Genomic DNA, 16,952 nt, shown 5'->3' with positions numbered 1-16,952 from the left:
GACATTGGGACTATAAGGTTCTATCTGACATTTTGGTCAAAAATGAGTTATTCACATAGAGTTGCTTAATTTACAATGAAAATAATAATAATGGAAAGTTCTATCTGCGCAAACACTTTCAACATGGTGCTATAAGGTTATATCTGCAATCAAATCACATAATGCTGGGTTGTCAAGAAAACATAATGGTATGTAAGGTGATGTATTTATTGAGTCATGAAAGAGGAAGACATCACAAAACAGTTCTGAGATATGAACTTGAACAATTCGAAGTATCTCAAAACGATACATTTTGCAGGTAGAACCTCATAGTCCCAAGTCCTTGATTATTCATATAATAGGTTCTGGTCCTCTTTCACAATTACTTAGATTTTTTTTACACTTTATCAGAAGAATGGCCATAATTTAAGTTCTTTATGGTAAAAACAAATAAATATAGGTGCCTTAGATCATGTTTAAGGCCCATTGGAGAGGCATTGCTATTGTTGTCTTGTTCTATATCAATTTGAAAACCTCCATGGAAGGGTATTTCACTAAATTACAAACTTTTCACATTTGATTGATAATTAGCAAGTAGTTTACTGACTTTGGGTGTCAGAGACCAGATAAATATATATGTTTACTCATCGAGAGCTAAGCAATGTTACTAGCTCTCCATAGGATATAGTATATTTTTTATTTTAGTTAACTATTGTCAACAAATGTGTGATGAACATGAATTAATATTTTAGATGATGTGATACAAAAGAGGCTAGGTATTCTCTTTATTGAATCATTAAATGTCTTTACTTTTCTATTGAATTTATGCCAGATAGAACCTTATTACTAAACTCAGATTGACATTTCAGAACTATTAGGTTCCATTTGCGATTGCACCCCCTACAAAAGTCTCAGGATTATGATACTCTGTACTTTAGGTACTTTAAGGAGAGGATCTTAATGGGTTATGAAAGAAGAATTTACTACAAAACAGTTCTGAGATGTGGGATGTGAAAAAGTTGATTCCCAATAACTCACAAGTATGCTTTGCACAGATATAACCTTATACTGTAGTCCCAAGGTCACGAGTTGTAAAGGTTATCAATGTGTGATTAATCTCTGTCCAGTGTCCTGTGGTGTCTGTGGTTCTGTTTAGAGGTGACTCAGGTCAGTCATGCTGCAGTTAGTCAAAAGGTCAAGGGTTATCAAATAGAGTTAAAGGAAATGTAAACTGAACAAAGGCGTTTAGCAAGGTAATGAGAAGGTAATCGAACACACATACACACACACACAGCACCAAAATCCAGTCTACAGGGTGATGTTAAACAGTCTTACAGGGTGTCACATATTATCTCTAAAGGTAGGTGGCAACATTTCCAGACCATATCACATACTAACAGACACTCAACGTCTGGGAGCGATTCAGACATCAGAATGGCTTATACTGAGGTGATGCTTCCCACCTCTCTGACACACCCTCTCACTTTCCTCTCCTATACTTTCAACACCTCATACAGGATTGTTAAGCTCAGGTCCTGGTGGACCACAGTTTTAGCTGAGCCTGAGGATTCTCTGGAGCTGATGACTAAACTGAGTTAAACAGGACCCTAACCCAACTCCTGCTCCTCCACACAGGAACCAGTTGACATTATCAAAAGATGTTGATGGGGAGCATGTCTGAGATTTGTAGCAGAGACACATCCAGGAGCAGCCTGGATACAATTACTCACAAATCACTGCTGAAGGGGATACTGTGTGTGTGTGTGTTTATGTTTTCAAATGGTTTTTCAATCCCACTCCTCCTTTCTGTTCTCATCCACACCAACTTTACACCCATAAATACACGTCACCAGGCCTAGCATAATGGATGACAATACACAGGATGCTGGATGGGCACTTCAACATGTCTCACACATACACACAAACACATGCACACACCTACAGATTAATATATGTCAGAGTTGTCAGTATGATGAATGACAATACACAGCAGATTTGACAGTCCCTTACACAGATCACTCCAACCCAGCCTTCCACTGAACCATCTGTGACTGGGCCTGGGTTTCCCATTAGGGAAACTGTCTGTCCAGGGAGCCCGAGCACACGGACAGGCTCTGAGCCAACATGGTGGCTACATAGCTTCCATAGCTTCATCTAATGTCTGACCAGGTTAGCTGCTCAGAAGTTATCTCTGTTGTCTGAAAATGTGGTGGGGGAAGAGAGGAGAAGGGATGAAAGGGGTAAGAAAGAGGGGAAAGGGGGGTTTAATTTTTACTTGTTACAGCATGTGTGTATGTGGAGTGTGTTCAATGACTCAGATTTTTCACATAAAATGTATGCCAAACAAAAAACGTTTGACTTCAAAGTTTAACAAACCATACAACTCTAAGCACAAGGACTACTTTACAAAAACACATTTACTGGATGAACTGTGCAGATGCAAAGTTTGGTAAACGAATTTAGGTAAAATCTCCCACAGTTTTTTGTGTCCACGTTTTGTGACTGCGCCTAAAAACCAACTAATCCCTTTGAAAATGGCCAATGTGGCATTGATATGAGACAGAAACATTATTTGTATTGTCAAAATTGACTGCAAAGTTTAAATAGGATCATTTTTGTGATAAAGTCAGTCTCGTCTAAAACAGAGTTTGGAACCTCAGTGCGTCACAACGAGTAAATTAATGTTGGGTTTGGATCACAAGTCTGTCAACAAATTATGCCCCCTTTGCCAAACTCCACGTGCAAATCGCCCCTCCGCCTACTTCGCTTCCCTTCAATGGGGCTTCATTGTTTCATCGCCACCAACCAATGCATTTAAAGGATCACAGCCTTTTGAGACTGAAAAGCCCTATACGGATTGACCATACAATGCATGTTCCAGCAGGATGCACAGCCAACCACTATGGTTTGCATGCCCTTCCGAAGGACCCTATCGCATGTAATAGGTGGTTGGAGTTCGTTGGTCCCCAGTGGTGGTGAGTATACTACAGTGGCAGTCAGTGACATTTAAGATGAGGGAGGACGATTTTTTTGCATGAGCATGGCCTTATTTCTATTACAGCATATTGGATGACTGTCATTCAAATTCCATTCATCCAGTTCAATGTAACAGCGATAGGTTTAGGCTACATGATACTCAAATGTTCCCTATACCCGTCATAAGGTTGCTACAACCTAGTCTATGAATGAAAGTTTACAACGTAGGTGCACACAGGTCGAGAGACAAATTTGAGGTGACAGTTCACTTTCATAGCAGTCCCGTGTAGCTCAGTTGGTAGAGCATGGCGTTTGCAGTGCTAGATTAATTATCTGATCCTTTGATTGGGTGGACAACATGTTCGTTCATGCTGCAAGAGCTCTGATAGGTTGGAGGACATCCTTCGGAAGTTGTCATAATGACTGTGTAAGTCTATGGAAAGGGGTGAGAACCATGAGCCTCCTAGGTTTTGTATTGAAGTCAATGTACCCAGAGGAGGACGGAAGCTAGCTGTCCTCTGGCTACACCATGATGCTACCCTACAGAGTGCTGTCGAAGCTACTGTAGACCTTCTTTGAAAAATAGTGTGTTTTAATCAATTATTTGGTGAAATTATTTAGTATAGTTTATCAAAAAAGGATAACATCTAAAATAAATATATATCTATATATATTTTTTATTTTTTTATGAAATTCACTGAGGAGGATGGTCCTCCCCTTCCTCCTCTGAGGAGCCTCCACTGGTATACTGGTAGCTAGACCATAGACTGCTGGTTATGTATTTGGTTAGGTATATTTTGATAATCATTATTACTATCATCGCTAGAATAGCTGACGTTAGCTAGCCAGCTACCAAATAGCTAGCTAGCTAAAATAAATCTAATAGTTAGTTGGAAAACATTTTGTTATGATTATGATGTCACCAGATTTACTTTAGATGCAGTATAACTTTATCCAGCTAACTAAGATTGAGGGGACCACCGTATTTTAGCTAGCTAACATTAGCATTGCTAGCTATTTTTGACAAACTTTGCCAGTAACAGTAATGGCAACATTGCCTTCTCTCTAATGTAAATTTCACGACATCATAATATGGCAAAGTTGTTTCCTACTAACTATTTGCCTACTTTAGCAATGTCATCATATTCCCATGCCACTCTAAGTTACTGTAATTTAGATGAAACAGTCACATTAGCCTGCAAGGTGCAACACATGTCTCTCACAAATAAATATTGGATGCAGCTATGGTGGTAATAGCTAACTCATGTCTGACTACAACAGTGCACTAACTAGCAGCAACAAACTCAAACCAACCCAGGGCCATAGCAAAACATATCACAGTTGGTTGCATAGTGTAACGACGTCACCGGCCTGAATCTAATCCAATCTGGAGCCAGTCAGTCTACATCTGTAAAGCATAGGATTAGTTTCCAAACGAGAATACGTTATTTCTCAAGCTATGTTTATAATTGAGGGATAATGACAATCGTTGACCCTGTTTTTCTGTTAGACAAAGTGCACAGTTGGGTGCCAGACTGATCCCCTGGTCATGAGCGGATGCCCGGGACCTACAGAAGGGGCAAAGTTGGGTATCATAACATGTCCAGCAATGTGATTGTAATGGTTTAGCAACCTCTAAAAATAATTTCATTCACTGTTCACTTGCTCTTTTCACAGTTTGTCAGGCAAGACCGCCGAATAAAAGTGTGTCATGTGACACAAGTATCGTTGTGACACCTCCTCCATTGTTGCCAGAGTCTCCCTCGACTCCTATGAAAAAGACACACCATCATGAGGCCTCTGATAGTGACCTGAGTCACTATCAGGCTTCATCAACAACGAAATGTGAAAAGTTGTATTGAAAAATACCTGGCTTGATAAAATAGTACATACATTCCCCAGCCAAGCAGATACAACTAGTAAAGTCATTTTGGTTGTGAAGTGCATTAGCAAAAAGCTTTGTCCTTTCTTTAGAACATAATGTATTTTACCACTTGGCTGTCTATTATATCACCCTGTCACATGCCTTCCCAGTCAACCACCTCATAAGATTGCCTGCTACAGTTGGAGAGATGTCCAGTTTGCAGCCAAACATGCAGCATAGAAAAGACCAGCAAAGGGGCCCTCATCAGCACCTCGCTGTGAGCATTCCTATGAATGGCAAGTATCCGGCCAGCAACCTTTACCTGTCAGCGGCAACAGCTTTCACAGGCTCATTATGTGTACAAATACAAAGGTAACCCACATCCTTACTTTGATACACTTGATAAACCCATCATGAAAGATAATCTATATATACTGACATTATTCACTCAACACATCAACTCAACACATCCACAATGAGGTGATTACTAATAATACAGTACAGCACAAATGTCCAGTAATAGCAACACCCGTTCCATTCCTTGTGTCACTGATGAACTCTGCTTCAACTATTTCTACAGGTGGATTGGAGATGCTTTTGCCAGACAGCAGCCTCAGTCATTGATGGGGAGACCATAATTGGGTAGGGTTCATCTGACCTGGACAAACTTCAACATAGTACTTGTTTGTTTGTAAGATATTATCCTAACTTCCATTGGTAATAGAACAGTGACTATGTGTGTATGTGTTCACAGAAACATGTATGGAGCCAGCACACATGGAGACTTGCAAGATGACGTGATGAAGTCCAGACTGACAGACGGGCATGATAGTGATGTCCTTGAATGGAGAGAGACCTGGCACTCGCCGTAAATTTTGTTACTAGATACAACTTGTATTGTCTTTTTTTATTATTGAATTGAATGGTATCAGTCAATATGGGGAGGTAGAAACCCTGTGTATTCTACACCAGGATCAGGGAACTCCTGTTGGATACGGGACACCACACAGGAAGGTATGACCTCTCTAACATGTTTGCCAAGGTAGCCCCATTACCACCAGACAAAATGTGACTTGTTTCAGGAAACTAGGCATATGTCACACATCACTACATCACAGTCATTTGAACGTAAACATTTATTTTTTATAAAAATGCGTTTTTTGGCAGAAATGGCTTTTGGAACATGAACTTTCATGTGCCATAATAATTGTAGTTCATCCGTAAATGTAAATAAAATTGTTAAATTACGAGCCTAGTTGGTTCAGCCACGAAAAAAGACAGGAACCTTCCCGCTAGACATGATTGGCTGAGATAATAGATGGGCTGGACATGCCGGGAGACTTGTTTTGATTGGTCTGCAATGTAGATCAGTTGGAAAAAGTGATGGGCTACTTTCTGCACACGCCACAGTCAGTGTGAACCGGAGTGACGTGACACAACGCTGGCCAAACAAGATGTAGCTACAAACAAAACAGAGTTAAATAGTTCCAGTCTGCCGTGAAGCATTCATCCATGTATACAGGCAAGAGTCTAGCTACATTTAAGCAATAATGCATGAGGAGGTGTGGTATATGGCCAATATACCACGGCTAAGGGCTGTTCTTAGGCATGACGCAAACTTCAATATTATTTGATATAGTGTGTGTTTACCATATGGCCTCACATGCAAATCCTTAAAGAGATGGGTGGGGCTAAGGATTAAGAGGGTGTGAACGATGCTGAATGGGTGTGGACAAAGAAGAGCTCTCCAGTAGGTGTACCAGAACATTCAAGGGTCATTTTCTCAAAAGTGGGGTTACAAGTTTATCAATTTCAAAGCAGAATTACTTTTCCATTGTTCCTTAACTGCAGTGTATGATATACCATTTTCTAGCTCTGAGTCTCTACTTTTATCCAATGTAAAAAAAAAATATGCCAATAGCCACAGTACCTGTATCGGCTGGGAATGACAATGAAAGAGGAAAGGTGCACATTGTTATGTTAGCAGAACATTGCTTCTATGGTATTATGTTATGGGTTGTTTATTCTACCTGTAAATTTGAAAGTTAGAAAAACACTTACTATCTACATAAATTCAGCAGTTGCATTCTTCTCATATTACTCTGCAGGCTATTGACCTATTCAAAGCTTCCTCCGGCCTCTCAACATACATCTGCCTGTAGTTATTGAACTCAACCTTTGTTTGTTGTGAATGAGTGGGAGGAAACAGCTGCAGGCAAGGTTCTGACAGATGGGTGTTTCTTGGTGGTGGCAAGGACACACCCAAGAAACACCCACATCAAACCACACCCCCAAGCCAACTCACGTTTGGCTTCTTCAGCATTTCTTGATGAGCAAGCCAAAAAAAGAGGCCAAATCAGCGGGTGCGGTTCCCCTTTAAGATTCAATGATGTCTGCAGAAATAATGGGGTGTCAGCTATGACATGACACATTGACTTTGAAAAAAATTGTTTTGGTTATTGAACTATAGTAAGTGAAGTGTATTTACACCTGGTAAAGGATTTGTGGTAATTCAATTTCATCATGGGTCCTGGTTCTGTCCTACACATAAATGCATAATGATGGATATGAATGTCATTCTCTTCATGGTGATGTATCCTAAAAACTTACACAAAGGTATACATATGCAGTATCCTCCTTTGCATATTTGGGTATTATTCCCATTGTAGCCAATTCAATTGCAGAAATTCTGTTACCAATGTTTGGGACATTTCGTTAGCGATTTGGTAACAGAATTTCGATAATTTATATCGGTAAAAACACTATAACTAATTGATAGGTCTACCTTTACTTGTTACTTCTTTGGAATTTCATTTTCTTCCCTCCGCATGAGGGAGAGAAATCAGAAATGTGGGTTTTTGGTAATGGAATTTCAAGGCAAAAGGCAATGTTCTTAAACTTACAGAATGCATATTTTTTTTCCCTAAACTAAATATAAGTGTTGATATTACTGTATTTGGCAGGGGTTTTTACTTTAACATTATTATGTTTTGATGTATTTCTAATACTTTTGAATACTTTTTCTGGTATATGTTTTCTAAGACCCCTTTTCCATCTTTTTGACCAGAAATCAAAGCTTTTGCTAATTCCACATTTTTAAGATGGAAAATGGTTGAAGAATGTACATATGCCATAAAATATAGGCTCTTAGCTTTCATTTGACATGCTCCTATGAACTTCACATGTTGGTGTCATGGGTCCTTTTACATGGCAATAGATTCTCAGTCAGAATGCCATAGCTCTCTCTCTCTCTCTCTCTCTCTCTCTCTCTCTCTCTCTCTCTCTCTCTCTCTCTCTCTCTCTCTCTCTCTCTCTCTCTCCTTCTCTCCCTCTCCCAGAGCTACTGAACTGATGGTTTCAGAGTTCCAGAACAGGCCAAATACTGAATGGGAGCACGGACGGACACAAACACAATACTAAGAAATCACACGGCGCATGTGTGCCCAGCCATTTTATTTACCCCTTATTTTACCAGGTAAGTTGACTGAGAACACATTCTCCTTTACAGCAACAACCTGGGGAATAGTTAAAGGGGGATGAATGAGCCAATTGGAAGCTGGGATGATTAGGTGGCCATGATGGTATGAGGGACAGATTGGGAATTTAGCCAAGACACAGGTGTTAACACACCTACTCTTACAATAAGTGCCATGGGATCTTCAGTGACCACAGAGAGTCAGGACACCCATTTAACATCCCATCCGAAAAATAGCACCTTACACAGGGCAATGTCCCCAGGGATATTTTTTTGGACCAGAGGAAAGAGTGCTTCTTACTGGCCCTCCAACATCACTTCCAGCAGCATCTGGCCTCCCATCCAGGGACCGACCAGGATCAACCTTGCTTAGCTTTAGATGCAAACCATCAGCGGGATGCAGGGTGGTATGCTGCTGGCATATGACATGCACCTGTGTAAACAGGCCTGGTATCTGGTGGCTCTGTAGAACAGTTGGTCCTCTCTGCTTCTGAACACTGCTGGAGGAGAGTAGTGGTCATCCCCGATCCCTGCCTGACCTCTGAGCATGGAGTCTGGTCCATACACACTACACACTCTCTGCTCCTGCTGTGCACTGTGATGTGTGTGCGTGTGTGTGTGTACATCCGTGCGTGCCTGTGGGCATGTGTGCGTGTCTGTGTGCGTTTCAACATTTGCATGTGTGTGTGCAGGAAGAGTCGCTGAACAGAGGCGGATATTGACACAGCATTAACATGAGTGAAAATAAATGGACTGTGTGGAGACCTTGGGAGGAACTCCTGGACATGGCATAGTAAAACAAACCTCTGACATCAACACTCAATCACACTATCGCTGACCCTCCCAGACATTTTGCTAAGGGTTAGGTGTTTGTCTAAGAAGAAGCATAGTGGGGCTTCTTTGTTACAGGCCAGGTGGGTAACAGTGAAATGTTTGGTCATGAATGTGAAACAGTCAGATATGTCAAGATCAGATGTTTTAAATATTTCCATCGAAATATGTCCAACAGTATAATCACATTGACTCCTCACTCCCCCTAGTTCTCCTCGTGAGAAAGAGAAACGGAAAGAGAGAGGGGTGGAATGGGGTGAGATAATGAAGATAAAAAAAGATCATTCATGAGCGATCGAGGGCAGACAGCTGGTAGAGAAAGAGGGAGGAAGAAAAGGGGTGTATACTATGAATGCCAATGTTAGATATCTGAATGGCTGATATCTGAATGATCACTAAATAATAATAAGCCATTTAGCAGACGCTTTTATCCAAAGCGACTTACAGTCATGCGTGCATACATTTTTGTGTGTGGGTGGTCCTGGGGATCGAACCCACTACCTTGGCGTTACAAGCGCCGTGCTCTACCAGCTGAGCTACAGAGGACCACACACAAAACCACTACTATTACACTGAGGAGTGTAATAAGAAGGAGATTCACAGCAAAGTGATTTCAAATGTGGACAATAATCTGGTAGCCATTCCACTCAACTCCACAACAGATGATGATTTATAACATTTGTACATTTACATTTTAGTAATTTAGCAGGCACTCTTATCCAGAGCAATTTACAGGAGCAAGTAGGGTTAACTGTCTTGCTCAAGGGCACATCAGCGGATTTTTCACTTAGTCGGCTCTGGGATTCATGTGTGGGTGTGTGTTTGTGTGTGTGTTCATGTTTGAGTGTGTGCGTGTGTGTGTGTGTGTGTGTAATGAGAGCTCTATTGTGTTCTGCCAGTTAACAGGTGCAGCGTTGGAGTTAGAGTCATCAGACCTCTGCGAGGACAGCTGCCTCTATCGATCAAATCAAATCAAATCACATTTTATTTGCCACATGTAGACATTACAGTGAAATGCTTACTAACAAGCCCTTAACCAACAATGCAAAGTAAAACAAATAAAAAAAGTGTTAAGCAAAAAAAATTAAAGCAAATAACTAAAGAGCAGCAGTAAAATAAAATAACAGTAGGGAGGCAATATACAGGGGGAAACCGGTGCAGAGTCAATGTGCGGGGGCACCGGCTAGTCGAGGTAATTGAGGTAATATGTACATGTGGGTAGAGTTAAAGTAACTATTAATAAATAATAAACAGAGTAGCAGCAGAGTAAAAAAGGGGGACGGGGTGGGGGTGGGGTAGGCAGTGCAAATTGTCCGGGTAGCCATGATTAGCTGTTCAGGAGTCTTATGGCTTGGGGGTAGAAGCTGTTGAGAAGCCTTTTGGACCTAGACTTGGCACTCTGCTTTCCGTGCGGTAGCAGAGAGAACAGTCTATGACTAGGGTGGCTGGAGTCTTTGACAATTTTGAGGGCCTTCCTCTGACACCGCCTGGTATAGAGGTCCTGGATGGCAGGAAGCTTGGCCCCAGTGATGTACTGGGGGTGCCTTACCCTCTGTAGTGCCTTGCGGTCGGAGGCCGAGCAGTTGCCATACCAGGCAATGATGCAACCAATCAGGATGCTCTCGATGGTGCAGCTGTAGAACTTTTTGAGGATCTGAGGACCCATGCCAAATCTTTTCAGTCTCCTGAGGGGGAATAGGCTTTGTCGTGCCCTCTTCACGACTGTTTTGGTGTGTTTGGACCATGATAGTTCGTTGGTGATGTGGACACCAAGGAACTTGAAGCTCTCAACCTGTTCCACTACAGCCCCGTCGATGAGAATGGGGGCGTGCTCAGTCCTCTTTTTTTCCCTGTAGTCCACAATCATCTCCTTTGTCTTGATCACGTTGAGGGAGAGGTTGTTATCCTGGCACCACACGGCCAGGTCTCTGACCTCCTCCCTATAGGCTGTCTCATTGTTGTTGGTGATCAGGCCCACCACTGTTGTGTCGTCGGCAAACTTAATGATGGTGTTGGAGTCGTGCCTGGTCATGCAGTCATGGGTGAACAGGGAGTACATGAGGGGACTGAGCACGCACCCCTGAGGGGCCCCCATGTTGAGGATCAGTGTGGCAGATGTGTTTTTACCTACCCTTACCACCTGGGGGCTTCCCGTCAGGAAATCCAGGATCCAGTTGCAGAGGGAGGTGTTTAATCCCAGGGTCCTTAGCTTATTGATGAGCTTTAAGGGCACTATGGTGTTGAACGCTGAGCTGTAGTCAATGAATAGCATTCTCACGTAGATGTTCCTCTTGTCCAGGTGGGAAAGGGCAGTGTGGAGTGCAATAGAGATTGCATCCTCTGTGGATCTGTTGGGGCGGTATGCAAATTGGAGTGGGTCTAGGGTTTCTGGGATAATGGTGTAATGTGAGCCATGACCAGCCTTTCAAAGCACTTCATGGCTACAGACATGAGTGCTACGGGTCGGTAGTCATTTAGGCAGGTTATCTTAGTGTCCTTGGGCACAGGGGCTATGGTGGTCTGCTTGAAACATGTTGCTATTACAGACTCAGTCAGGGACATGTTGAAAATGTCAGTGAAGACACTTGCCAGTTGGTTGACCTGGTGTCACTGGGCAGCTCGCAGCTGTGCTTCCCTTTGTAGTCTGTAATAGTTTTCGATGAGCGATGAGCGTCAGAGCCGGTGTAGTACGATTCAATCTTAGTCCTGTATTGACTCTTTGCCTGTTTGATGGTTCGTCGGAGGGCACAGCGGGATTTCTTATAAGCGTCCGGGTTAGAGTCCCGCTCCTTGAAAGCGGCAGCTCTAGCCTTTAGCTCAGTGCAGATGTTGCCTGTAATCCATTGCTTCTGGTTGGGGTATGTACGTACGGTCACTGTGGGGACGACGTCATCGATGCACTTATTGATGAAGCCAGTGAATAATGTGGCGTACTCCTCAATGCTATCTGAAGAGTCCCGGAACATATTCCAGTCTGTTCTAGCAAAACAGTCCTGTAGCTTAGCATCTGCGTCATCTGACCACTTTTTTATTAACGGAGTCACTGGTGCTTCCTGCTTTAGTTTTTGCTTATAAGCAGGAATCAGGAGGATAGAGTTATGGTCAGATTTGCCAAATGGAGGGCGAGGGAGAGCTTTGAATGTGTCTCTGTGTGTGGAGTAAAGGTGGTCTAGAGTTATTTTTCCCTCTGGTTGCACATTTAACATGCTGGTAGAAATTAGGTAGAACGGATTTAAGTTTCCCTACATTAAAATCCCCGGCCACTAGGAGCGCTGCCTCTGGATGAGCGTTTTCCTGTTCACTAATGGCCTTATACAGCTCATTGAGTGCAGTCTTAGTGCCAGCATTGGTTTGTGGTGGTATATAGACGGCTACGAAAAATATAGAAGAAAACTCTCTTGGTAAATAGTGTGGTCTACAGCTTATCATGAGATACTCTACCTCAGGCGAGCAAAACCTTGAGACTTCCTTAGTATTAGATTTTTTGCACCAACTGTTATTTACAAATTTAAACAGACCAGCACCCCTTGAATTACCGGAGTCAGCCGTTCTATCCTGACGATGTAGCGTATATCCCGCCAGCTGTATGTTATCAATGTCGTCGTTCAGCCACGACTCGGTGAAACATAAGATATTACAGTTTTTAATGTCCCGTTGGTAGGATAACCGTAATCTTAGGTCGTCTACCTTATTTTCAAATTATTGAACATTGGCTAATAGGATTGATGGAAGAGGCAGTTTACTCGCTCGCCGTTAGATTCTTACAAGGCACCCCGACCTACGTCCACAATATCTCTGTCTCTTTCTCATGCAAATGACGGGGATTTGGGCCTTGTCGGGTGTCTGTAGGATATCCTTCGCGTCTGACTTATTTAAGAAAAAATCTTCGTCCATTACGAGGTGACTAATCGCTGTCCTGATATCCAGAAGCTCTTTTTGGTCATAACAGACGGTGGCAGAAACATTATGTACAGACAAAATTACAAATAACGCCAAAAAACACACATAATAGTAGAATTGGTTAGACGGCTGTAAAACGGCAGCCATCCTCTCCAGCGCCATTTCATGATCCTCTCTGTCTGATGGATACTCAATATCTGTCAACCGCTTTCTCTCCTTCAATCTTTCTTTCTCTATCTATCTGTCTCCCTCTCTCTCTCCCTCTCTCTCTCTCTTTCAATCTCTCTCTCTCTCTCTATCTATCTATCTATCTATCTGTCTCTCTCGCGCTTGTTCTCTCTCTCTTGTTCTCTCTCTCTCTCTCTATCTATCTATCTATCTGTCTCTCTCTCTTTCACTCTCTCTCTCTATATATCTATCTGTCTCTCTCGCTCTTGTTCTCTCTCTCTCTTGTTCTCTCTCTCTCGTTCTCTCTCTCTCTTGTTCTCTCTCTCTTTCTCTATCGCCCTCTTTCTCTATGAACTTATGAAGCAAGTGATTGGTCTCTTTTGAGATGTGGTCCTATTTCCTGCCTTTTACGCTTATCCTGCACATAATGTGTAATAAAATCAACATTCCTATATGCGAAGGGCTGAAATTAGAGGACTATGACATCAATGACATCAAACATATTTCAAACATCAGAGAAACATCATATTACAACTTTATACTCTGCTAAGCCTGAGCAGTATCAGATGTCTTCTAAATTGCATACCAATCACACAGCTAGAGAATAATAATAATGTTGTCAAGGTGACATTTTCATCACATACACACACACACACCCCACCCACACATACACTGCAGCTAGAGACTGGAACAATCTACAAAAAACACTTAAACTGGAACGTTTTTCTCTGTCTCAGCTTTTAAGGACACATGGACAAGTTCACTGACAGTTGTAGCTGTTATTTTGTAGCTGTTATGCGAACCAATAACGTAGGCTTCTGACTGTGGTGTCTGTTTGCTATTATTGTTGCCTCGTTGTTTATTTGTCTATTCAGTAGAGCTATGATTTTTTTATTGTGGTCTGCCATGTTTTGCATTGTTGCCGTGGGTCTCCCATTATGTAGCGTTGTGATATACCTTCTTGTCATGATGTGCTTTGTTTCTGCCTACTTTGTCCCTTGTGCTGTTGTCTGCCCTCATGAATGCTTGTGCCTTGTTGTGTTGTTGTCATAGGTCTCCCTTCATGTAGTGTGGTGGTGTCTCTCTTGTCTTGTTGTGCTTTGTTTCCAATGTCTGTCTGCTGAACAGCTTCTACCCCCAAGCCATAAGACTGCTAAATAGTTAGTTAAATAGTTAACCAAATAGATACCTGGACTATCTGTACTGACCCTTTTTGCACTCACTTTTTTGACTCATCACATACGCTGCTGCTACTGTTTATTATCTATCCTGTTGCCTAGTCACTTTATCCCTACATACTGTCTATTTACAATTAGCCGAGTTATTGTTACTCATTGTGTATTTATTATTGCTTTTATTATTGTGTGTTATTACATTTCTATTATTTCTCTTTCTTTCTCGTCTGTAGCATTTTGCCTCTTGCCGTCATTGTAAATAAGAATTTGTTCTTAACACACACACACACACAACACGTTCATCACATGCACAAAATGCAGTGAGTAAAATAACCGGAACGTTTCAAATAGATAGGAATTCTATCCCGTCCATGTGACTGGAGATAATCAGAATCAGAGAAATGAATGTCTCTTTGAAGAAAATGGAAAAAGAGAAAAAAACTGAAGGAAAGGGGACTCCAAAGAGCTATAGCTTTGTTCACTGTTATAATTTTATAAACATACTAAGGAGTGTTGACAATATCTGTTACGGGCTACAGAAACACACACACACACACACACAAACACACACACACACACACACACACACACAATGGAGAAAGAACAGACCGTAACAGCAGGATCTTCTGGAGAAGAGTACACACTAATAACAAGGCCTCAGACAGATGAGAGAGAAGAGGGGGAGAAGGGAGAGCGAGAGATAGAGGGAGGGAAAATACAAGAGATACAAGGGAGATAATAGGAGAGAAGGAAAGTGGCAAGTGAGAGTACCATTTTTTATAAAAAGCAAATGAAGAGTGAGAAATAGGGGACATAGAGGGAAAAAGAAAGAGAGAGAGGGAGAGAAAATAAAAGGGAGAAAGTAAAGAGGCTGGATAAACTTTGTCTCTGGTACATGTTAATGCTGCAGGAGAAGGGTGGTAGAGGATTGAGTAAGGAGTGGAGGAGGACAGGGAGAGAGGAAGGAGAGGAAGAGAGAGGTGACCGGCTGTGATGTGTGGTGCACTGCAGCGCGGTGAAGGGCAGTATTTCTTGGAGTGAGCGGGGGAGAGGCTGAGCCTTAGAGACACACAGCAGACTGCACTTCAGCTGTCAGAGAGAGAGAGAGAGAGAGAGAGAGAGAGAGAGAGAGAGAGAGAGAGAGAGAGGAGAGAGAGGGGGGTAGCTAATGGTAGAGAGATATTTATTCTCATTAGCCGGGATCAAAAGCCAGCCATGAGCAGGCGAAGGAATTAATGACACACACACACATTCTGGTATGTATCCTCTGTTCTGAGCAGTGGAAGCAGTTCACACTAGTAAGCACAGTTGTTTAGATCATCCCTGCCTGTTCAGCGAGGAGAGAGAGATTGCGAAAGAGAGAACACAAGAGAGAGCGAGAGAGAGAACGTGAGAGACAATCTCCTCCCTCTCAGAGCAGAGATCACACGCCCGGCACGAGTCTCCCTTTCCTCTCTGCCTCTCCTGCTTCTCATGGGCTAGCAGCCAGAAAGACACTGCCTCTGTTGGATCCTGAAAGAAGACAAGCAGACGATACCGCAGTGCTGCCTTAGACAGAAGGACAGAACATACAGCAACACTTTGGAAAGACTAGCAACAGTATAATTTTTCCTTCATTTGCTCAGGCAGAAAGAAGATACAACATCCCTACCACAAGAAGGACAGACATACTGTAGAGACAAATAGAGTCGGACAGACGGATGGAGAGCAGCAGTGGTCATGCAGCCATCACTGTAACAGCTGGAGTGCTCTCTCTCTCACCTGAAACAGTTGGTTTTAAGAGCTGCATTCCTCACACCCTCTCATTCAGAAAATAGTAGTCGTATAGGATCTCCCCTCATAAAGAGTGACACAAGACTGCAGAAGTCCCTACAGACTGACACAGAACAGTAGAAGCTTTAGGAGTGCAGTTGAAGGACACAGTGGATTGTGAGTTACTTGTGGTCAGAGACTGGATTACTGCCTTTTCCTACAGAGGGTAGTTGGATGATGATACTGCATATCTGATTCAATATAACAGACCCTGGTCATAGAACCTGGACTCTCCCTGTTGGATATTTCCTACTCTTCCCTTGGACTTAAGTGGTGATTCACTCTGGATTGGCTTACTCCCTGCTTAGTGACCGTGTGTTGTGTGTGTGTGTGTGTGTGTGTGTGTGTGTGTGAGTGAGTGTGAGTGTGTGTCAGGATGGAGTGTGTGAGGAGTGTGTTTCTGATGATGTGTGTTTTCCTGTGGAGCTCAGCACACTCAGCCCAGAGTGTCTACCCCAGGATACGACTTTCCCATAAAGGTAGGCATCAGGCACTGGAGTGTGTGCACACATTGGCTAAGCATCAGCATTAATTACATATTCATGCAATGTACACTAAAGTCCTATCTAGCCAAAGCATGCTTTATGGAAACTACCATTCTTGTTCCAGCTATGTCACAGTACATTGAGAATCAGACAGGTGTGTCAGTGAAAATATGACATGTATACACTTCTACACAACCCCTGAACTTTCCATGACATCCATTTGCCGTGCGGACAAGCTGATCAATAGTGTATGTTGATAGGAACAAATTAGATATGGTGGGAAAACA

At 42.4% G+C, this 16,952-nt stretch overlaps 1 protein-coding gene across 1 annotated transcript in view; it reads left to right on the top strand.

Annotated features, from left to right (window-relative positions):
* Nucleotides 1–15,842: 15,842 nt before the first annotated feature.
* LOC121576579 (semaphorin-3E-like) overlaps nt 15,843–16,952 on the top strand; it is a 65,839-nt gene continuing 64,729 nt past the window's right edge. The window contains exon 1 of the mRNA XM_045206452.1: nt 15,843–16,659. Within this exon, the coding sequence (XP_045062387.1) occupies nt 16,557–16,659 (103 nt within the window). The 5' untranslated portion in view covers nt 15,843–16,556. The remainder of the gene's footprint in view (nt 16,660–16,952) is intronic.

This window comes from Coregonus clupeaformis, chromosome 23 (genome assembly GCF_020615455.1).
Source record: "Coregonus clupeaformis isolate EN_2021a chromosome 23, ASM2061545v1, whole genome shotgun sequence".
Classification (NCBI taxonomy): Eukaryota; Metazoa; Chordata; class Actinopteri; order Salmoniformes; family Salmonidae; genus Coregonus; species Coregonus clupeaformis.
This window is presented reverse-complemented; position numbering and strand designations above follow the sequence as displayed.